This window comes from Gymnoscopelus braueri (genome assembly GCF_963280865.1).
Source record: "Gymnoscopelus braueri genome assembly, chromosome: 1".
NCBI lineage: Eukaryota > Metazoa > Chordata > Actinopteri > Myctophiformes > Myctophidae > Gymnoscopelus > Gymnoscopelus braueri.
The window spans coordinates 7,070,655-7,094,009 of record NC_137603.1 but is presented as its reverse complement, the minus strand read 5'-3'; the positions used below and the strand labels follow the sequence as shown (position 1 = coordinate 7,094,009).

The 23,355-nt window shown below is 40.6% G+C and overlaps 1 protein-coding gene across 1 annotated transcript in view; it reads left to right on the top strand.

Moving 5' to 3' along the window:
- Positions 1-22,035, top strand: part of LOC308089792 (CD151 antigen-like) — a 35,506-nt gene extending 13,471 nt beyond the window's left edge. Inside the window, exons 2-8 of the mRNA XM_080434717.1 lie at positions 698-788; positions 6,971-7,162; positions 13,977-14,051; positions 18,229-18,333; positions 19,364-19,522; positions 20,099-20,185; positions 21,782-22,035. Coding sequence (XP_080290843.1) covers positions 705-788; positions 6,971-7,162; positions 13,977-14,051; positions 18,229-18,333; positions 19,364-19,522; positions 20,099-20,185; positions 21,782-21,841 — 762 coding nt within the window. The 5' untranslated portion in view covers positions 698-704 and the 3' untranslated portion in view covers positions 21,842-22,035. The remainder of the gene's footprint in view (positions 1-697; positions 789-6,970; positions 7,163-13,976; positions 14,052-18,228; positions 18,334-19,363; positions 19,523-20,098; positions 20,186-21,781) is intronic.
- Positions 22,036-23,355: the final 1,320 nt, after the last annotated feature.

Sequence of the window (23,355 nt, the reverse complement as noted above, 5' to 3'; positions counted from 1 at the left end):
GCTTATAAAATGGAAAGGTTTTTGGTTTGCTTTTAAAATAAGACACTGTTGTAACAGACCTTAGATCAGCTGGTCCAAAGAGTGGGACCATATAGTGACTGAAAGTACCATAACCTGATTTAGAGTTTATCTTGGGCTTAATAAGGAGACCGATACTGTACATCACATCCATCAGTGTATTCATGCTTTTATAACTTGATTACCAGTGATTTGACGACAAGATTCACCCCCTATTTTAACCAAAAACCTTAAGGTTACCAATCAAAACATATTATGTGTGGCATAGCAGTGGATTATCGTGATTATATGGAGAACTTCAATATGTTACTGTTGGAATTTTACTGTGCATTACCTCTTTTGCTACAATCTACAATCTCACAAGATTGTAAATCAGCTATTTTCAATATGTTTGAAATTATGTTTAATTGTTCGGAAATGTTTTGAAAGTTTTCACTTATAATGACATGACCCGCTTGTAGATCTGCTACTTTCAAGGGATTTTCATACTAAAACTAAATAACGAGTACTTTTACTTTTGGTACATTAAGTATATTTTGATGCCAATACTTTTGTACTTTTACTCAGGTCAATTTTGAATACCGGACTTTTACTTGTAACAGAGTATTTCTACATGATATGGAGTAGGCTACTTTTTCCACAGTAAAGTGATGATGTGAAATGCTTGTTTGTTTCATAGCAGCATCATGGGGGCGTACGACGAGAAGAAAGAGACATGTGGAACCATCTGCCTGAAATACCTCCTGTTCACCTTCAACTTCCTGTTCTGGGTAAGTCTTACACTCAGCACAACACACCACAGAACAGTGGTGGAAAGTAACTAAGTACATTTACTCAAGTGCTGTTCTTAAAGGGATAGTTCACCCCCAAAACGACTTTTTTCCCCCTATCGATTAGTCACTCCATGGAGACTTGAATTCATGGATATTTTTTTGTTTTTCTCACATTCCTAAGCCAATAATTTGATGACCGGCAGCAGTTTCGTATGGAGACACAAAGAGTCTCCTTTGTGTCTCCTACCGGAACCGCTGCCTACTGGTCCGCTGGTAATCAAATTATTGCCTTAGGAATGTGACAAAAACAAAAACATATCCATGAATTGAAGTCTTTTTTCGGTGAACTATCCCTTTAAGTACAATGTTGAGGTACTTTTACTTAACTTGAGTATGTTCGCTTTTCCTTTTCACTCCACTACAATTATTTGAAAACTTTAGTTACAAGTTACCTATATACAACATACATAAGTACCAAATAAGCCCTTTTTTATACTTTGTCTATTTGAAAATAGCCGATGTACAAGCTCACAACGTGAGTATTGAGTAAGTACATTTTGATGCCAGTACTTTTGTACCTTTACTGAAGTAAAATTTTGAATGCAGGACTTTTACTTGTAACAGGATATTTCTTTTGTGGTATTGCTACTTAAAAAAAGCTATATTGGAGTACTTTTTCAACCCATCTGTTTCTCTGCTGCTTTCCCACAAAAGTGATAATTATAAAATGCCTGGCAGAGCGTTTAATATAGTCTCAAATAAATTGGCTGACAAACAATCCCGAGCTCTTATTCTCTGAGGCGGTTTCCAGATGCACGACCGTATGAATGTTTTACAACCCTAAACCCAAGCCTTCAACCCTCGTCTGGCACTTTATTTCCCTCGGGATATGTTGGTGAGAAAGGCCATTTGTTTTGTTTTCTTTTTTTTTAAAGACAAGACTTGTTTTTTATGCTTTATCTGCTTTATCAGGAGAGTGTAGAGAGACAGGAAAACAAAGGCAGGAGAGTCATGTGAGGTGAGACAGGGGTCAGATTCAAACTCAAGTCCTTTCGGGTAGCAACCTTGTATATCCATATTTAATCATTTAAATGTTTTTTTCTTAAATGAAATGCAATGGCATATTTGATACTTTATTTTGCAAAGGTACCGAAAATAGGCGACATACAAGCTCACAGCGTGTCGCGATGCGACCGTGTTATGTGACCTTGTAGACATGCTATCTTTGCTATTTTTTAAACACAAACAAATATTTGAAAGATTTGGAAATCTCTCGCTTATAATGATATGCCCAAAATAGGGATGCCAGGTTTGTCTGTTTCTGTTTTATAAACATTGAACCTATGAAAAGTATTAACACGAGCAAGAGCTTCTGACTAAATAACTACATTGGATCCACTGGAACACATTTCCTGAAAGTAGTTAGTAAGTCAAGTTTTGGATATATAACCTTTCTGTCCAATGGAATTAAACCTCCAAAACTGTTACTTTTCGGTATTCAAATTAAAAAGTAGCAAAAGTAGCAGATCTACAAGCTCAAAGCGCGCCGCTTTGCGCAGAGTTTCGAGCTTGTGGATCTGCTATTTTTGATACATTAGTGTTACACTGTAGTGTGATCAAGTAAGGACTTAATTTACATTAAAAAACACAAAAAGTTAGAATATGGAGATAAGAGGTTTTTCTGCCCGGACAGTAACAATATGGACTGTGCAGTACGTGGCTCAGCCACCAGGGGCCCCCAGGCCATTTGTTTTCAGACCCACATGAATCTAAAACCTCCTGGTGGCAAAATTACAAAACATAAGGCTCCTTATGGAGTACTAAACCTGTCAGGGTGGAAATAGTATTCCAGTGAAAAGTGGTGAGGAGGACTGACTCTACAGGTTCAGGTGGTGTGTGCCGCAAAGGAAAGGATAGTTCATTAAGATAAATACATAAATGTCACAATGTGCATCCCATTGAAACTGCACTTTATACACTTACACTAAAATACAGAAAGTTCTTTGGGATGAAGTCCAGCGGCATTACAAATAAACAAGCCTGTAATCCGTGTTTAATCCATTCAATCCGGAAACGCATACTGTGTCATTTTTTTCTAGCTATAACCATTATTTTATACTTTCGGCTGTTCAAAAATAGCAGATCTACAAGCTCGTAGCACGGCACCGAGTGCCGCGCTACGAGCTTGTAGATCTGCTATTTTTTATCGTGAAAATGTGTGCACACTTTTGAATATATATGTTTTTTTAAAGAGAACATTTTTAACGCAAATCATTTTTTTCTGGGGATTCTACAAATGTCTTCTGTAATATCAGTGGTTCTCAAACTTTCTTCATGTCAAGGACCACCCAAAAGGATATGTACTTGTCCGCGAACCCCACCATCTCAAAATACGTTGTTCCAGGGACCCCCACCCGAAGCAAAGATTCGAGTTAAAAATGTATATACATTCAAAGATTTGCACACATTTTCATGTTTTTTTTTCTTTCAAAAATAGCAGATCTGGGGGGGTTCACCACAGTAAAGTGACTCAATCAGCTTAATAACCCTATTTTATACTTCAAAAACACTCGTTGTGAACTTGTGAGTATATAATTAGAGGAACAGTTCGAAGTGATGTTTTGTTTCTTTTTTCCTGAAAACCTTAAAAATATGATTTAGGCAAAATATGCTACAAGGCTAACGAGTTGTGACTTAAGTCCAGTTCTCTACAACTAAGTTTAAGTGGTTAATGTTTGTTGTACGCAGTGGTGTAAAGTAACTAAGTACTGTACTTAAGTACAATTTTGACTTTACTGGAGTATTTCCCATTTTCAGTACTTTAACTTCTATTCCATTACATCTCAGAGCTAAATACTCCACAACAATTATTTGAAAACTTTAGTTACTAGTTACTTTGTAGATTTTGATTTCTATTACAACACATACATTTACCACTTCAGCCTTATATACATTTCAGCCATTTGAAAATAGCCGATCTACAAGCTCAGATGCGTCGCGATGTGACGCATTGTGAGATTGTAGATCTGCTATTTTCAAAAGATTTTTACACATTTTAAAACTTATGAAATGGGACCTTCTGCATAACGAGTACTTTCTACTTTTGGTACTTTTAGTACATTTTGATACCAATACTTTTGTACTTTACTCAAGTCAATTTTGAATTCAGGACTTTTACTTGTAACAAGTATTTCTACATTGCGGTAATGATACTTGTACTTAAGTAAAACATTTGAGTACTTTTTCCACCGCTGGTGTTATGGTGTATGCGTGTGCAGCCTGTGGTTCCCTGCCTCCTCTCCAGTCTCTCATACATCTAAGGGCACGTTTCTCCATTCTGTAATTGAACAGATTGATTAGTTTGGCAGGCTGACAACTTAGTGCTGCAGTGCTGCAATCATTACAGCAGCATGACGACGCTGACCGAGCCGTGATGTAAACATTCTGCATATTCTGTTCAAGACCCAGAGATGGAGTCCAAAAGGACACAATTAATATATCGCTGCTGTCAGGGAAGAAACCTTGTATCTCCATGTTTTAACTTTATTTTTATTTCGTAAATTAACGCCCTACTTGATCATACTACAGCATCACACAAAAGCATCAAAAGTAGCAGATCTACAAGCGACGCGTTTCAAGCTTGTGCTTTTGAATTTGAATGCTGAAAAGTAACAGTTTTTGACATATGAGGTTTCCACCCGACAGAGACGATATAAGCTATGATATGAATAGTAGTCATATGCTGAATTCAAGCTATGTACTACAGTACTGTATGCTCATTTTCGTACTGTAGTTTGTTATTGTAACTATGAAAGGCAGTTTTAAGATGTAACAAAAAATCGTTTCATCTTGTTCTTCTGTAGGTGTGAATTTGATATGTTAAAATTTATAGACTAAAGATATCATCTAGGAGTTTGGATATCGTAATTTTGTGATATGCCATAGCCTTATAAGTATACTTTAAAATGTTAGAAAAATATATAGTGTTATGTCACTGTTATATAGTGTTGTGTCACTATTTTTTTAAATATTTGAAAACATTAAAAAGAAAATGCATACCATTGTCTCAATACGATTATTATTATCGTCACAATATCAATATGGATGTACATTATTTGGTCAAACAATAAAGTTATACTTGATTTTTTTCCCATAGCAGCACCCAAAAAAAAAAAAGATGGTCCGACCTTGTCTAATAATCTTAACCCATTAAGACCGCGAACGCATCTGTGTTATTTAAAGATTTCTTTGGTTATTTAAAAAATAGCAGATATACGGTGCCGCGCTATGAGCTTGTAGATCTGCTTATTTTATTTATTTTAAAATTGCAAATCTTTGAATATATTTTAAAGCGAACATTTGTAACTCAAATCTTTGCTTCTTCTGAAACATTTTAAATATATTTTTTCACAATTTTTCAAAAATAGCAGATATACAAGCTCATAGCGTGGCATGGTGCCACGCTATGAGCTTGTATATCTGCTATTTTTGAATAATCATGAAAAAATATATTTAATTTTTTTTTCAAAAAACTGTTTGAATTGGCCTCAGGCCTTAATGGGTTAATAGCCAAAGAAATCTTAAAATGACACAGATGCGTTCCCGGCCTTTATGGGTTAAGTAAAAATGTTAGCGCTCTGTTTCAAAGTAATAAAGATTTGCACTCACTGGCCAAACCCACATCTTGGATCATCTACCGGCACTAAAATGTTATGGGACTATTGATCCAAGAGACTTGGAAGATTTGCAGTGTACATTATCTTCTGTATTAGGGGGACGTGCTTATTTTTTTTGGTGTGAGCTCCCCTTTCATCCTTTGACTTCTGCTGATTTATATGACCTGCCTTTGAAACAGACCTGGGTCTTAAATAATGAAGGGAAAACTCTTAAATCAAGGTCCGGCATTTCTTTCGAAGCCCTTAAATTAAATCCTTAAATTATGGATGGCTGAAGTTTGTTCCTATTCCGCGTCTGGAGTTCCAGGACTTCTATTAGCGAAAACAGTGAGAACAAGTCTCTATGAAGTGCAGAATCATGAGAAACGTCCTGGGAAAAAAACTCGCACACACATGTACTCCAGCAGGGAGTGTCTGAAATGAATATTAGGTTGTATATTGTCTATATATATCAGCATAGGAAAGAAACTTTAATCAGAATTGAAGTTTGAATCAGTGAATATTTCCAACCCAAACGATGATAAAAAAATCACACCCAGTGTGAAGTGGGCGGTGTGGTCACAGTGGTCATCACAGTGATGGAAGAAGTGATGGAAGAAGTGATGGAAGAAACCATAACTTTAAAAAAAACACATTTATGTTTTTTTTAAAGTTATGGTCCTATTTATAGGGCTATGCACATGTGTCATGTTTCCCTAGCCAATCACAGTCCTGAATAGACTGTGATTGGCCAATCACGGTGCAGGGTTAGGGGGGTACATTTGTGGCCAATCACAGCGCAGGATTTGGTGTGCAAATATCCAAACCTCACATATAGGGGCGGTTTCACCGCCCAAAAACTGCTGAATGAATGGATAGAATGTCTCTCTCCCAAACACCTTGGGGAGAAAGTGGCACTGATGAGGCTCCTCTCCCCTTAGGCACTAGAAACGTCATCAACACACACACACACACACACACACACACACACACACACACACACACACACACACACACACACACACACACACACACACGCGCTCCAATGTAATTTCACCTGTACTTTCACACATACAGTATAGCCGTTAGGGTGGAATTGGATATTATACCAGGACATAACTCAAGGGAGCTGGCAGCGTAAAGTCCATGATTGCATGTCTGGTCTATACTGAGTCTGTCATTTGCGTTCACACATTCAGCCCCTCTCCGGTTAACGTCTAGACAACTTCCAGGTTACAGGGCGACATGTGAGTGAGTTTATTCTCGAAGGACATCGAGGTTGCCCTCAATTGCGGTGTCGTCGAGATACATCACAGTAAAGTTTCATTTTCACATCAATATTCATAATTAACGATAAAATAAAACAAAACAAAACAAAAAAGAAACTTTTTCCTATCGTGTGATACAACGCAAATTTAAAAGCAGTTGCAGACACTTGTGGCTATAGGTCTGCGATCAAAGATTTTAATTGACCATTATGTTATGGGGGAACAGTATGTTAATAATGGTCACGTGATTGGTCAGTTGGCAGGGGGCGTGGTGATGGCCGTGGGCGTGTGGACGCTGGTGGAGAAGAGCGACTACATCTCCCTGCTCTCCTCCAAGACCTACGCCGCCTCCGCCTACATCCTCATCCTGGCCGGGGCCATCGTCATGGTAACGGGCGTGCTGGGATGCTGCGCCACCTTCAAGGAGCAGAGGAGGCTGCTGAGAGTGGTGAGTAGTGATGTCATCAATCAATAATAATACTACTAATAATCAGTGGTGTAAAGTAACTAAGTACATTTACTCAAGTACTGTATACTTAAGTGCAATTTTTAATACTTTTACTTCTACACCACTACATCTCAGAGGCAACTATTGTACTTTTACTCCACTACAATTATTTGACAACATTTGGTTACTAGTTATACTTTTTAGATTTTAATTATTATTATAACATGCAGTAACCACTTCAGCCCTATATACATTTCGGCCATTTGAAAATAGCCGATCTACAAGCTCACAATGCGTCGCAATGCGACGCATTGTAAGCTTGTAGAACTGCTATATTTGTAAATTTGTAAATTTGAAAACTTGTGAAATTCTGCATAATGAGTACTTTCTGCTTTTGGTACTTTAAGTACATTTTGCTACCAATACTTTTGTACTTTTACTCAGGTACATTTTTAATTCCGGACTTTTACTTGTAACAGAGTACTTCTACATAGCAGCATTGATACTTTTACTTAAGTAAAAAAAGTGTGAGTACTGTTTCCACCGCTGATAATGATAATATATTATGGAATGGGATTATAATTAGTGTCATTCCATCATAGCACAGTGCTTGAGGGGGTCCCAGGGGGGGTCCCCCACGCAGCTAATTATTGATAGTTAGGTACCGATTGGGCACTTATACAGGTCTGTACCATGTTGAGCCACATCCATCCAAGATCAAGCTTTCGTCCTGTGTGGCATACTTAAGCATTTAAATTAAATTAAAATATAATTAGATCTTCCATGGGGGCCTAAAGCACGCCTGTGACTGACTCAGCACAATGTGTACTGCACATGCACACGCACACACGCACGCACGCACGCACGCACGCACGCACGCACGCACGCACGCACGCACGCACGCACGCACGCACGCACGCACGCACGCACGCACGCACGCACGCACGCACGCACGCACGCACGCACGCACACACACACACACACACACACACACACACACACACACACACACACACACACACACACACACACACACACACACACACACACACACACACACACACACACACACACACACATACAGCTCTGTCAGCAGTAACACCTGTAACACAGACACAGATGCACACACGCACGCACACACGCACGCACGCACACCAATCAAAATCTACTAAAAGTACCAAAGGTAAAAGTACTCATTATGCAGATGTTTTCAAATGTATAAAATGTATAACAATCATTTGAAAATAGCCGATCTACAAGCTCACAATGTGTCGTATAAAACGACGCGTTGTGAGCTTGTAGATCGGCTATTTTCAAATTGCCAAAGTATAAATATAGGTCTGAAGTGGTTTTGTAATACTAATCAAAATCTACAAAGTAACTAGTAACTAAAGTTTTCAAATAATTATAGTGGAGTAAAAGTACCATATTTGCCTTTCAGATGTAGTGCAGTAGAAGTAAAATTATTGAAAATTGGAAATACTCCAGTAAAATAAATGTTTTCACTTAAAGGGGAAGACCACCCATTTTCAATATTTAACTATGTCATTAATATAGCATAAAGGAGTTGTGTGGAAATAAGAAAATTTTTAAATGTTAAAAATTTTAAATGTTAAACCCAAATTGATTTTGGGTTTAACATTGCAAATTACACCATGATGAGTCATCACGGTGTAATTTGCAATGTTAAACCCAAAATCAATTTGGGTTTAACATTTAAAATTTTTAACATTTAAAAATTTTCTTATTTCCACACAACTCCTTTATGCTATATTAATGACATAGTTAAATATTGAAAATGGGTGGTCTTCCCCTTTAAGTACAGTACTTGAGTAAATGTACTTAGTTACTTTCCACCCCTGCATTTAATAGCTCAGTCAAAAGGACCTCTGCCAGGCTGTAGTCAAAGAACAGACATCTGTTTGGTCTCATCGTCTAGAACACTTCCATCTGGTCAGCTGGCAGTAAAGTCAGATTTATAGGCGTTATGGTACGATGTTTGTTCAGCACATTGTTACCAGTTACCTGTTGAATGTGTTGCTGACGCAGACACACTGAGGAGGACTATGACCTTGGGAACCTGATAGAGAGCTTCAATCTACTGTAAGATTATAGTATTTTTTTAATGATTTAATTGGGCCTACACGTCCCAATCAGTGCCCCATTGACTTCCATTAGAACATTTAAGTTAAAGTTAAAAAGAAATGTAATGAATACATTTTAATTCTGTCCAATCTGTATGGTAGAGTACTAGACCTCCTGCAGAGCACAGCTTAAATAATACTGCTACAATGTGTTAATACAGTAACGGGTTAGTTAGATTGAGGAAAGCTTAGCTAAGGCCTTAGCTAAGCTTTCCTCAATCTAACTAACCCGACAGCCTTTATTAACAGAATTGGTCTCTTTTTATAACTCAATTTATAACTCAAAAATGATCCGTGAGGCACTGAGGGTCAGTTCAGCTCTGATGGCTTCGGTCCACTCCAAGCCATTCCCCCTGTTTCACAGAGACAGTCTTTGTCACTGAGGAGGAAAGGAGAGGAAAAATGTTTCTCCTTCCAAAACCACAGAGGCAATTGGAATGCAGGGCAGGCTGAGCAGCCTGGAACCAGAGCTGGAGAAACTGACCTCATATATGTACACTGTGACTGACCGGCAGCCTCACAACACCTCCATCCAACACCTTCTCCATCAGGCTGCCTGGAAGCTCACCATAGAGTTATAATATCTAGAGGGTGGATTGCCCCGTCCCCAGCTATTCGTTTCAATGAAAGTTGATATCGATGTAGTTATTATTACAGAGAATCTGTCATTCCGCCCCGTAAAAGTTTAGAACAGGAAGCTGTCATCTGTTGATGTGAAAACATATTTCGAAACATCTTTAAATTATACTTTTGCATTTCCATTTCGACTAAGCAGCTAGCTAGCTAGCTAGCTAGGCGGCTTCAGCTAATTAGTTTTTTTTATTTACATGACTGTAAAGGCAAAACGGAAGTGGCGGGGGATTATCTTCCATTAGTTTACAGTGCTTTACAGTGTACGGATTGTTAGGCAGCCAACAGCCTGTCTGGAGTTACTAATGGCTAAATAAACATTGAGGCTTTCACTGTGTAGTGAGGTGGTAGTGTGTGTGTGTGTGTGTGTGTGTGTGTGTGTGTGTGTGTGTGTGTGTGTGTGTGTGTGTGTGTGTGTGTGTGTGTGTGTGTGTGTGTGTGTGTGTGTGTGTGTGTGCGTGCGTGCGCATGTGACTAAGGCCACAACAGTCAAAGTCACTGGAGTCAACCTTGAACTAATTTAAATGTCCTTGTTTTGTCCAACAGCCACATACATTATCTGACTCACCATGTCACAATGACAAAGCAGGTGTGTGCATGCGTGCGTGTGTGTGTGTGTGTGTGTGCGTGCGTGCGTGCGTGCGTGCGTGCGTGCGTGCGTGCGTGCGTGCGTGCGTGCATGTGAAAGTGTGACAGAGAGTGTGTCTGTGGGTGTATAAGGGCAAATTATGTAAATGTATTTATGCTTGCTTGTACTACCGTTTGACCGGACGTTGCATGCACGTGTGTGTGTGTGTGTGTGTGTGCGTACGTACGTACATACATGCATGCGTACGTGCATGTGTGTGTGCGTGTGCATGCATGCATGCGCGCGCGCGCGCGCGCGTGTGTGTGTGTGTGTGTGTGTGTGTATGTGTGTGTTTGTCTTTCTCACCACTTTCCTTGGTGCTGCATCAAAATGCATTTATCTGTGTGTGTGTGTGTGTGTGTGTGTGTGTGTGTGTGTGTGTGTGTGTGTGTGTGTGTGTGTGTGTGTGTGTGTGTGTGTGTGTGTGTGTGTGTGTGTGTGTGTGTGTGTGTGTGCACGTGCACATGTGCGTGTGCGTGTGTGTGCTGAGCATTCAGACCTTCAGAGATGTAATCAGCTCCAGCTCTCAAATCAAAGACCATGTCCACTTAACACCCTCTGATCTCCTCTCCCTGATAGCGGCGGGACAGAGGAATCAGGTCAGGCTTTTCTGCTGATCATATCAGTGTTTGTCCTTAACTTTAGAGGAACTAAAGGAATGAAGAGCAGAACAACCCTGTGTGGGCTATAATACACATACACTATATGTTCACCAGTCACATGTTATTACTGATAAACTCTGGACAAAGCTTCGCTTAAAGCCCCCCCCGAAATTGATATGAATTTGGCCACGCGCTCACTGTGTTGTATTCTTCCATGGCTGCCAGTTCCCTCCTGATGTTGCGTCGGAGTTCCGACCGTAGTTTCAGACCGTACTGAATAACTGCCAGCTTGGATAACGTGTTCAAACTAGGACTCAAGTGTAAGATGTACAGGTCATAGGAGAGTCCTCTAGAGAGAACGATGCGATCTCCCACCACGCAACCGCAAACGTGAGACGTTATCCAACGTGGACCTTTCCCCTTGGGCTCAACCTTCTCCCAGGAGAGGGTCTCTGGATTGACTTTCCACAGATCACTGAAGGTGTGGCTCGGATAAAGGTTGTCACCGCCAAATATGTACATCTCTCCATTGTAGGTAAAGGCTGAATATAGACGCTGAAGCTGTGCAGAAGGCATGCTGAGCCACACGTCAGTATCTGTGTCAAACACTCTGATGTCGTTGTAGTGGCACTTGTCCGCTCTGCCCCCAAATACAAACATCTTTGTCCCGATGATGGAGGCAGAGTGATGCCATGAATGAACACCTGCGGTGTTAATTAAAGACCAGACCATTGTGGTGGTGTCCAACTTGTACAGGTCATTAGAGTATCCAGTCATCTGGGTGTATCCTCCATAGACATACATGTCCTTCCCCAAGGCACAGGCTGAGTGGAAGGACCTCCCGTTTGGAACAGTCCTAGAAAGCTTGGGCTCGAACCATCTGTGGGTGTCCACGTCAAATGCATAAAGCACGTAATCGTTGCAGTGCTTCCATATGCTGCACAGCGCGCCTCCCCAGATGTAGATGACATGTCCTATCAGCACAGCTGTGTGGCCGTCGCGCCTGGAAGGAACCTCAAGGTAACGTTGTCCTCTTCCAGTTGTCACTGGGGGCAACTTAACACAGCGTGACGACACTGTGTTGAAGACATGGACCCTAATCTGATTCATGTGGCCAGGAGGGTGACTTCCGAAGGAATACATCCTCTGTCCTACGGCTACAGTAGCATGATGGGCTGTCTCTGCTCCTCCCCCCAGATGGGCTGTCTCTGCTCCTCCCCTCAGATGCGTTGTCCAGCGTAGCATGTCTCACAGAAACACCACTATGGACAGTATACTACTCAACGGGACTGGTTGTCCGAGTCTTGGGCCCGAGTCTAAGAACCTGAAGGTTGAATGCAAATATAGTTTGGGAAGTTATGTCTTGGAGATAAGCTAGGAGTGGAGTGAATACTGCTTGGATCTGAACTCACGGCGTGATGGCCACCCTTTATATAGTGCTTGGCTTGATGCTTAAGTTAGCTATATCTAAATATGTCCTACCCAGAGCCATATAAGGAGAGTTGCGTCACTTCGGTTCACTTCATCGGGCCAGTCTTCTACAGGGTCTTCTATTGGCGAATAGTGACAAAGCCCTGAACCGGACGTTTACGGAATGCACTGGATTATGAGCGTTTTGAGTTTAAATGAACCACGTGACCGCCGCTGTTTTCTGCCCCCGAGGTGTCGCAACTCTCTAATACAAGCTCTGGTCCTATAGTAAGACATGTCGGATAGCTCCATATATGGAGTACCAATATTCAGTGGGTAACTATGGCAATCTATCTAATACCCATATGACGTGAAGTGAGTGAAAGTCTTCGTTACAACCACCAAGTAGATTGGTAGAGTCCTGCCATGTAAAACAAGAGTTCTATTGTACGTTTGGCACAAGGTCTTGTCTAATCCGCAAAGCCGTTGGGTTGGGTTGGGTTTGCCAATCAAGAGAATCTGGTTCATTGTGAAGACATTGTTGTGATGACATCATTGTGATGTCATTGTGAGATGATGTCATGATGTAGAGTGCACAATGACGTTACTCAAACTGGCTCCCATCTTGAATATGTAGGTGAATATGTAATGTTGTTATGTTTGTTAGATGTCTGAGGGGCTGAGAGTATCGGGCCGTGACAGTAGAGGGGAAATAGGAGGAGGGCCTAGTATAGATCCACGAGACACTCTGGGCAATAGGCCTGTCCCCGAGTCCCCGACTAAGGATTTGTATAGTCGAATCTGATTGGCGACTAATTGCCAATAGTCGACTGGCAGTCGACTAAGGACACCCCCCCCCCCAAAAAAATATTATTTTTTTATAATTTTTTTGTTTGTTGCATGATTCGACTGAGATTGGCAGTCAACTCCCAATCTCTCAGTCAAATCATGCAAAAAATATGTTATGCAATAGAGGAACATTCCATTTGGCTGTAGGGGTGCTTAGTGTCTGATTTAACATAATACTATTGGTTTCTCCCAATAAATCATGATGTATATCCTATTTTTGGCAAACTATTAGTTAATTAATATAAAACACTAGGCCAATCTCTCAGTCGAATAAAAAAAAAAAAAATCGAGGTCAGGCCTACTGGGCAATGAAGTATATATAGGGTTTGAAGTGGTTAATTGAATAGACAGACAGTCCATATTCTATTCCTTTCTCAAAAGGTGCTGTATTTGGGACATTAAAAGAGGACTTATTCGAACTCCTTAACAAGCAATGATGCATGCAAGATTTAACCTGTTTCCTTTGCACCACATTGCTGTCAAACTATAACTATGCTCTCTCTCTCTCTCTCTCTCTCTCTCTCTCTCTCTCTCTCTCTCTCTCTCTCCAGTATTTCGTGCTGTTGCTGTGTATTTTCCTGCTGGAGATCCTGGCTGGTGTCCTGGCATATATCTACTACCAGCAGGTAAACCTCAAACACTACACCAACCATATCTACTACCAGCATGTCATCTCATAGCTGGTTAGAGCAGTGTTTCCTAAACAGTGGGGGAAGAAAACAACTATAAAATGTATACATATTATTTCAAAATATTTTAAAAATATCACAACCTTTTAATCAATTAAAAACAGTTCCAACATTTTCCTAAAGTATTTATCATAAATAAAATGAAAAGGGGATCTCTGATAATGAAATCAAAGAAAAGGGTACTGCACACTGTCTGTAACTTGCACAAATGTTGCTCTTTATTAAATCAACTTCATCAGGACAGACAATCATTTATCAGAGATCACCTTTTGAACATTTGCACCTTTGTCCTACGCACCTGTCACCAACCTTTGAGGTGTGCATCGGCATTCTTCTATAAATGAAACAAAAAAAAATTGAATAATATCCATTAATACATTTGAAAAAAACGTTATTTTCTATTTAGTCTGGGTCCCGGGCAAATGTCTAATTTCTCCTTTGGGTCTCGGGCTAAAAAAGTTTGGGAACCACTGCTTTGGACTATTTCAGATACTGGAAATCCAGAAAATAAGAGAATAATCAGTTCTGTCCTTGCCCATGATTTGTATTCAACGTACCAGACAGCTATCGAATGACTCCAACTCTAAAACCCACAATTTGCAGTTTAGCGAAAGCGCGAATGTAACAGTTTCAGGAAGTGAATGAGTTTGTTCACGTTCACCGCAAGGAACCAGTTCTTTTGAACGAATCGATCATGAAGAACGACCGATCACTACCCAGTAGAATGGGAGGACGTACGGCCATCTTCTGAGAAGGAGCTGATAAGAGTGTCCAGCACTTCTAGGAACAAGTCCCCAAGTGGACCTGGGGGGACGAGAGAGCACAATGACGGAAAGAGCAACAGGTTGTCTGATTGAGACAAATTGTGGAAAGTAAAAGATGAGAAAGAAGATTAGAAATACAGAAAATTCCGCTTGGGAGATAGTAAGTAAACCGGTGCCACCATCTCGGCCCGAAAACCTTGAAGATTGACTGAAGTTGTAGCCCCCCCCCCCTCTCTTTTTCTGAGCAGACTATACTGAAAACAACATTTTTCTTTTATCTTTCAAGGACAGTTTCCTCTTTTCCCCAAACATTCTTCTCCTTTTCGAGTTCCCTCTCTTTCACGTCATGTAACACGTTTCGTGTTGTACAATCTGTGCTTCACCCTCAACCTGAATGACATTTACATGTGTTCACCTGCTTGTGATGCTGTGTTTAAATAAACAAATTACATTCAGACACAACTAAATACATTTCCCCTAGTCTAAAACCCACTGCTCTTCCCTTCTATCCTTACTAAAACCCTGCTCCAGTCCATACTATGGAACCTTGTCCAATAACCAAAGCCCCTCGGGGATTAATAAAGTATTTCGATTCTATTATTCTATTCTACCTGTCAACATAGCACGCTCACTCTCTGGTTCTGTTCTTCCTTCCCTCCTTCCTTGCTTCCTTTCCTTTCCTTTCCTTCTCATCACTCCTCTTCACACAGAAAAAATAAAGGTGCCAACTGGAACCAAGACTAGCTTATGCCATATTCGTAGAAGAACCATTTTTGGTTCCAGAAAGAACCTTTCAGACCATTTAATTTGAATGCTTCTATAAAGAAACGTAAAAACTTCATCAACCGACTGAAACGTGTTTGTCGAAAATAGCTGATCTACAAGCTCACGACGCGTCGCACCGCGACGCGTTGTGAGCTTGTAGATCTGCTATTTTCGATGAACGTCTGCCTATTAAGACAGAGTGCAAAGGTTCCTCAAAGAACTTTGACCGAAGACGAGGAACATGAAGAACCATTCACTATAGATCAAATGGTTCTTTAGTAGTTGATGGTTCTTTGTGGAACCATAATAGCCTTTTAAATAATTATTTTTCTGTGTGCAGTGTTCCAGTAAGTTCTCTCTCCCTCTCAGCCGTTCTCTTGATCTCTTCCCTTGATTTGCAGTGGCTTCCCAGCTGGCGTGTTGCCATAGAAACTGAGCCCCCCAGACCTCCGTTTCCCAGGGAGACGTTTGCCCCGCCCAGCCTCTGGTGTAGAGAACAAAAGAAAAACACACTTCCTCTCCCTTATAAAAAAAAAACCACCTTCTCCTCATCTAACCCTCACCGTTTATATTTATACTACTGGACTCATTACCACTTAACCCATTAACGCCTGACGCCCCGATTCTACAGATGTCTTCTAAATCAGGAGTTCTCACACTTTCAAGATTGTTCAAAAAATGTTCAAAAATAGCAGATGTACAAGCTATAGCACGCAGTGAACTTGTATATATGCTATTTTTGAATAACAAATGCTAAAATCTAAAATGACAATGCTTTCCCGGTTTTAATGGGTTAAAACCTTCTATACTTAGTAAACGTGACCGGGTTCGGCTCTTGTACTTGGTCCGCTCTTTTCTTCCCCTCTACACCAAATCTACTTTTCTGAAAAAATGGTCTATCTACAAGCTCTCAACGCACTGCGGTGTGACCAAAATGTTCACCTCAGACACCTCTAGACAGCAGCTGTAATCTATTTCTTAGTATTGTGTTCTTCCCGTTGGAGAAATCCGATTTGTCATCTTGTCATTTATGCCAGTGGCTCCCAAACTGGGGGTTGTGTCCCCAAATTATTTTTGGGGGTCCTCAGATGATTAGCTTAATGTGCAACATTGTTTTTTCACTCAACAGTAAACAAACCAGCATACAGCATAAGTGGTTTCAGGGTATCTATCTATCTGCACAAGTTACCATTTAAGGACTTTTAAGAACTTTGTTAATACCAAATCGTCCAAATTGCCAAATATTAGGTAAGAAAGAGGCATTTTGAAATATTTTGAAAACAGCCGAACTACAAGCTCACAACGCCTCGCAGCGCGAGGCGTTGTGAGCTTGTAGATCGGCTGTTTTCAAAATATTTATCTGTGGAACCGAGTCAAACTAAATCGTTATGCCTACAATTCCAAGTGCTTGTCAGGGTGGGGGTCCCCAGTTCAAATATGATTATATTGGGGGGGCCCCAGTTCAAATATGATTATATTGGGGGGTCCTCAGTTCAAATATGATTATATTGGGGGGGCCCCAGTTCAAATATGATTATATTGGGGGGTCCTCAGTTCAAATATGATTATATTGGGGGGGCCCCAGTTCAAATATGATTATATTGGGGGGGTCCTCAGTTCAAATATGATTATATTGGGGGGGCCCCAGTTCAAATATGATTATATTGGGGGGGCCCCAGTTCAAATATGATTATATTGGGGGGTCCTCAGTTCAAATATGATTATATTGGGGGGGCCCCAGTTCAAATATGATTATATTGGGGGGTCCTCAGTTCAAATATGATTATATTGGGGGGTCCTCAGTTCAAATATGATTATATTGGGGGGGCCCCAGTTCAAATATGATTATATTGGGGGGGTCCTCAGTTCAAATATGATTATATTGGGGGGGCCCCAGTTCAAATATGATTATATTGGGGGGGCCCCAGTTCAAATATGATTATATTGGGGGGTCCTCAGTTCAAATATGATTATATTGGGGGGGCCCCAGTTCAAATATGATTATATTGGGGGGCCCCAGTTCAAATATGATTATATTGGGGGGTCCTCAGTTCAAATATGATTATATTGGGGGGCCCCAGTTCAAATATGATTATATTGGGGGGGCCCCAGTTCAAATATGATTATATTGGGGGGGCCCCAGTTCAAATATGATTATATTGGGGGGGCCCCAGTTCAAATATGATTATATTGGGGGGCCCCAGTTCAAATATGATTATATTGGGGGGTCCTCAGTTCAAATATGATTATATTGGGGGGTCCTCAGTTCAAATATGATTATATTGGGGGGGCCCCAGTTCAAATATGATTATATTGGGGGGCCGCGGCCTGAAAGGTTTGGGAACACTTGACGTACAGTACGCTGCTAGAGCAGCACTATAATAATATCTGTCTCTTCCCTAGTCTATGAAACGTTTCACCCAACTGTCTGTCCCTTAATGCACTCGCATAAAACGCTCCGTCTTTCAGGAGTTCATTTTCCACTCTTCTTTATTGTGTGTGTGCGTGTGCGTGCGTGCGTGCGTGTGCGTGTGTGTGTGTGTGTGTGTGTGTGTGCGTGCGCGCGCGTGTGTGTGTGTGTACAGCTGAACGAGGAGCTGAAGCAGACTTTGAGAGAAACTCTGGTGGAGAAGTACCGACAGAAGGACCAGGATCACGTCACCAGAGCTGTGGACAAACTGCAGCAGGAGGTGAGGAGGAGATGCCACCGTACATTAACCCTTAACTGGTTCTCAAACTTTATTCATTTCAAGTCATTAAGTGAGTCATATGGCCCATAGGGCAGCTTGATGTACAAGTATAGGCTACAGCCTCTGGACATGATGCTAGTATGTCACAGGGTCTTACACCCCAAACCCAACCCTTTGATGCTGAGTGCCAAGCAGGGAGGCATCGGGTCCCATGTTTGGTCTTTGGTATGACCCAGCCGGGGGAATCGAACCCCGACCTCCCAATCTCAGGGACGATACTCTAACCACAAGACCACTGAGCTTAAAGGGATAGTTCAACCAAAAAAAAACTTTTTTTTCTCCGATCAATTAGTCTACAAAAAAAATCCATATGACTTATTTTTAATTATTATTATTACAATAAAGAATTTAGGCATTTAGCAGACGCTCTTACCCAAAGTAACTTACAAGTGCGAAATAAGAGGTAAATAATCGAGGAAACTGGCCTAGCCTACCAGGTAAACAATGAACCTAGAGTTTGTCTGAATTACATGCTATCTAGATCACATTCTTAACATTTGTAGCCTCGATCTCCAGGCTTTTATTTTCCTTCGCGTTTTGCTAAAAAATAAGAGCCTGGACCAGCCTGTTGACGTTCCTGGCATAGGAAGTGTTTCATTTCCCCAACCAACCAGAGTGCAGTGGGCGTCGCTCCAAATGTTGTGACGTCAGGGCTCTCAATGCTGCACATTGGGGGGAGGAGGAGGGGCGCGCGGGTGCGGGAGCACAGATCGGTGAACCAATGGGAGCCCGCGGATTCTCTCTCCGGAGATTTTGAGCCCGCCCCTCTAAACCAGATATCAGACGCTCTAGGGCAGCCTACTATAACATTCGTGGTCGAGAAAAATAAATCTAAGAAACAAAAACAAGCAGTATGATTGGCTTAAAATCGACAGTGGTGTAAACAACCTACAGGATGTTGAAATGCGTCTCCATAGCGACAGCAGGATGTTGACATCGCTCTCCATGGTCTTCTCTCCCGTCGTTTCAGTTCAAGTGCTGTGGCAGCAACAGCTCGTCAGACTGGGCCGAGAGCGCATGGGTCCGCTCCATTGAGGCCAAGGGTCGGCTGGTCCCTGACAGCTGCTGTAAGACCCTCACCGAGGGCTGTGGACACAGAGACCACCCCTCAAACATCTACAAGGTGGAGGTGAGAACAGGGGCCAATGTCTCGGCAGTATACAGGGTTATGATTCATTGATAAATTGACTTAACCCATTAAGACCGGGAACGCATCTGTGTCATTTTTAGATTTCTTTAGCTATTTGAAAATAGTGAAAATGTGTGCAAATCTTTGAATATGTATTTTTTCAAGCTAACATTTGTGAAATATGTTGTTCCAGAAGCAAAAATCCACCGCCAGAAGCAAACATTTGAGTTAAAAATATATGTATTCAAAGATTTGCACAAAATGTTCAAGCTCATAGCTTGTAGATCTGCTATTTTTGAATAGCCAAAGTATAAAATATGGATAAAGTGGTTACACTGATGCATTCCCGATTTGAATGGGTTAATACCCAATTACTTAGTCGTATACGACAATTAGGAGATCTATAAGTTCACAACGTTGTGAACTTGAAGATCTGCTATTTTCGGCCATTTCAGAATAGTTTATTGCTTTTGGTTACACTTTCTGACAATAATATAATGACACGGCCAAAATTTGGGGCGCCAGGTTGGACAGTGTTTAATCCATTTTTATATGCTGTATTTCTTTTGTCATCAGGGAGGCTGTATAACTAAACTGGAGCTCTTCATCCTGGACCATCTGAAGATCATTGGAGCTGTGGGGATTGGCATCGCCTGCGTGCAAGTAAGTGTCAATGTTACTGTCACCTACTGGAGCCAGTCACGCCATTAAAAAACACTGTTTCATAGTTCCTCCTCTTATTAACCCATTAAGACCGGAAACGCATCTGTGTTTTGTAGATCTGCATATATTTTTTTTAATCGTGAACATTTGTGCAAATCTTTGAGTAGGCTATATATATTTTAACGCGAACATTTGTAACTCAAATCTTTGCTTTTGGGGATTCAACAAATGACTTCGAAAAAACATATGTTGCTATAATATAAGTGGTTCTCAAACTTTTCAAGGGCCCCCAAAATGATATGTATTTGGCCGCGGACCCCCATCTCAAAATATTTTGTTCCAGGGACCCCAGAAGCAAAGATTTGAGTTAAAATGTTATATATATATATATATTCAAAGATTTGCACACATTTTCACGTTTTTTTCCCAAAAAATAGCCAAAGAAATCTAAAAATGACAATGACACAGATGCGTTCCCGGTCTTAATGGGTTAAAATGGATGATTGCAGTCCTCAATTGTGATTGACTGAGTCCAGGGCTTCATTCATTTTGAGAGAGAGAGAGAGAGAGAGAGAGAGAGAGAGAGAGAGAGAGAGAGAGAGAGAGAGAGAAAAAAAAATAAAACACCATGAGAGTGAATTGACAAATGATCAGGTAAACTTGTGTTCTCTCTCTCCTTTCCAAGTTTGATGTCAGTAAATAAACAGTAACGTTACACAGAAGCGCATCTGACTTTTAGTCGGATTCGTGAGATCCGGCACCTCATAATTTACAAATTAAGCACTGGCTGAGACCTGTTGTAAAATACTGGATAAACACACAGCTGGAGGGCAGTACCACTGCACCAAAATCTTGTTTATAATATTCTCGGTAATATTCCATGGAGGCACAGCAGGCAATTTCTTGAAATTATTCTTGTAGTGATGTCTATGATTTTCATGTTGCCTTATGTGTTAACTATTTCATATGGCTTTTCTAAAATCCATTGGCTTATTGCTTTATTAACCATGCATACGACAAATGGCATCAGGATGAGACACGTTGGGAGATTGTATATCAAGCTATCTCCGCTTCGTAACACTGGTGTATGGTGTCTATAAATAGGCTCGCTCTAGGCTATTTTTTAGATTATATAACAACATGCCCAAAATAGGGACACCAGAGTTAAAGGACGATTTTCAACCTATCTTCATATAATTGGTCCTCACTAATGCTCATTATAATATGGTATTTTGTGTCGACTCGCTGTGGACAGTTCAAACACCTGCCTACCAGTGACATCATCGATGGGGAATCCAAGCTAATTGAAACCGCAGGCTTTCTATTCCTGAAAAGTTAGCATGCTATAATGGAAGCTATTGTTCTCAAGTTAATAAAAAAATAACCTTTTTTTTTGTACCATATTATCATGAGCATTAAAGAGGACCAATTATATGAAGATAGGTTGAAAATGGGTGAAGTCGTCCTTTAAACCCGTTCAGCAATTTTAGCTGTCATGGACGATAGCTTGCAAACAGAGACGTACAAATGTACCTGAAATGTGAGCATTGGTCAAACAAGTGTTGATGAGTTCTATCATTGTGGTGTCTCCTCCAGATCATAGGGATGGTGTTTACATGCTGCCTGTACAGAAGTCTAAAAGCAGAGCCTTACTGAGGAGAAGAAGAAGAAGAAGAAGAAGAAGAAGAAGAAGAAGAAGAAAAAGACGATGACGAAGTAGAAGAAGAAGAAAAAGAAGAAGAAGAAGAAGAAGAAGAAGGGTTTGTGGATGAGGGAGGTAACGCCTCAATACCTCCACCACACGTCAGACTCTATTTAGTCCTTAGTTTTATGTCTGTGCCATGCTAATACAGGGGTGGGGGGGGGGGGATTGATTAGCTTGGGAGAAATATGGCCCCGCGAGGGACCCGAGACTTCCTGAAGTAATTAGAAAGCCAAGCTGGGCCGATGGCTCCCAGACAGATCCTTAACCCAATTAGACCGGGAAAGAATCTGTGTAATTTTTTAGATTTCTTTGGGCTATTCAAAAATAGCAGATATACAAGCTTGTAGATCTGCTATTTTTGAAAAATCTCAAAGATTTGTGCAAATCTTTGAATATATACATTTTTAAAGCAACCATTTGTAACTCAAATCTTTGCTTCTGGGGACTCCACAAATGTCTTCCAAATCCTAACCGTTTTTTTTTTTTTTTTTTAAACTTATGTTGCTATAATATCAGTGGTTCTCAAACTTTTTTTCATGTCAAGGACCCCCCAAAATGATGTGTATTTGGCCACGGACCCCCATCTCAAGCTATTTTGTTCGATTTTTAAAAATATATTCAAAGATTTGCACAAACTTTCACGTTTTTTTTCCCTTCAAAAATAGCAGATCTACAAGCTCATAGCGCGGCACTCGGTGCCGCACTATGAGCTTGTAGATCTGCTATTTTTGAATAGCCCAAAGAAATCTTAAAAATGACACACCGATGCGATCCCGGTCTTAATGGGTTAACATTGCGTGCGTAGCTCTGACTGAGAAAAGCTTTTTAAGAGAGAGTGAACGTTCCACATCGACTCACTGTCTGTGGAGAGACAGCTTTATTTTCTCTTCTCATTTCATTCATTAAGCGTTATTTATCCAGAGAGGACCGTTGTAGAGCAAAAGCTCTCTTTTTTTCCCAAGGATGCCCTGATTACAGCAAATATAGGACTGTATGTTGTTTAGGTTATTGTTATTATAGGACTGTATTGCAGTGGTGGAAAGTAACTAAGTACTTTTACTCAAGTACTGTACTTAAGCACTATTTTGAGGTATTTTGACTTTGCTGGAGTATTTCCAATTTTCAGTACTTTTACTTCTACTCCATTACGTCTCAGAGGCAAATATTGTACTTTTACTCCACTACAATTATTTGAAAACTTTAGTTACTAGTTACTTTGCAGATATAAATGATTAATTATTATAAAACATATATTAAACACTTTAGCGCTATTTTATACCTCTGGTATATACCTTATACCAGACTTTTACTTTTAACAGAGTACTTCTACATTGCAGTATTGATACTTTTACTTAAGTAAAACATTTGAGTACTTTTTCCACCACTGCTGTATTGTTAATAATTGTAGTTTCCTTCCACTCTTAAACCACTTAAACCCTATATGGTTGACCGGAGTGCCTCGGGA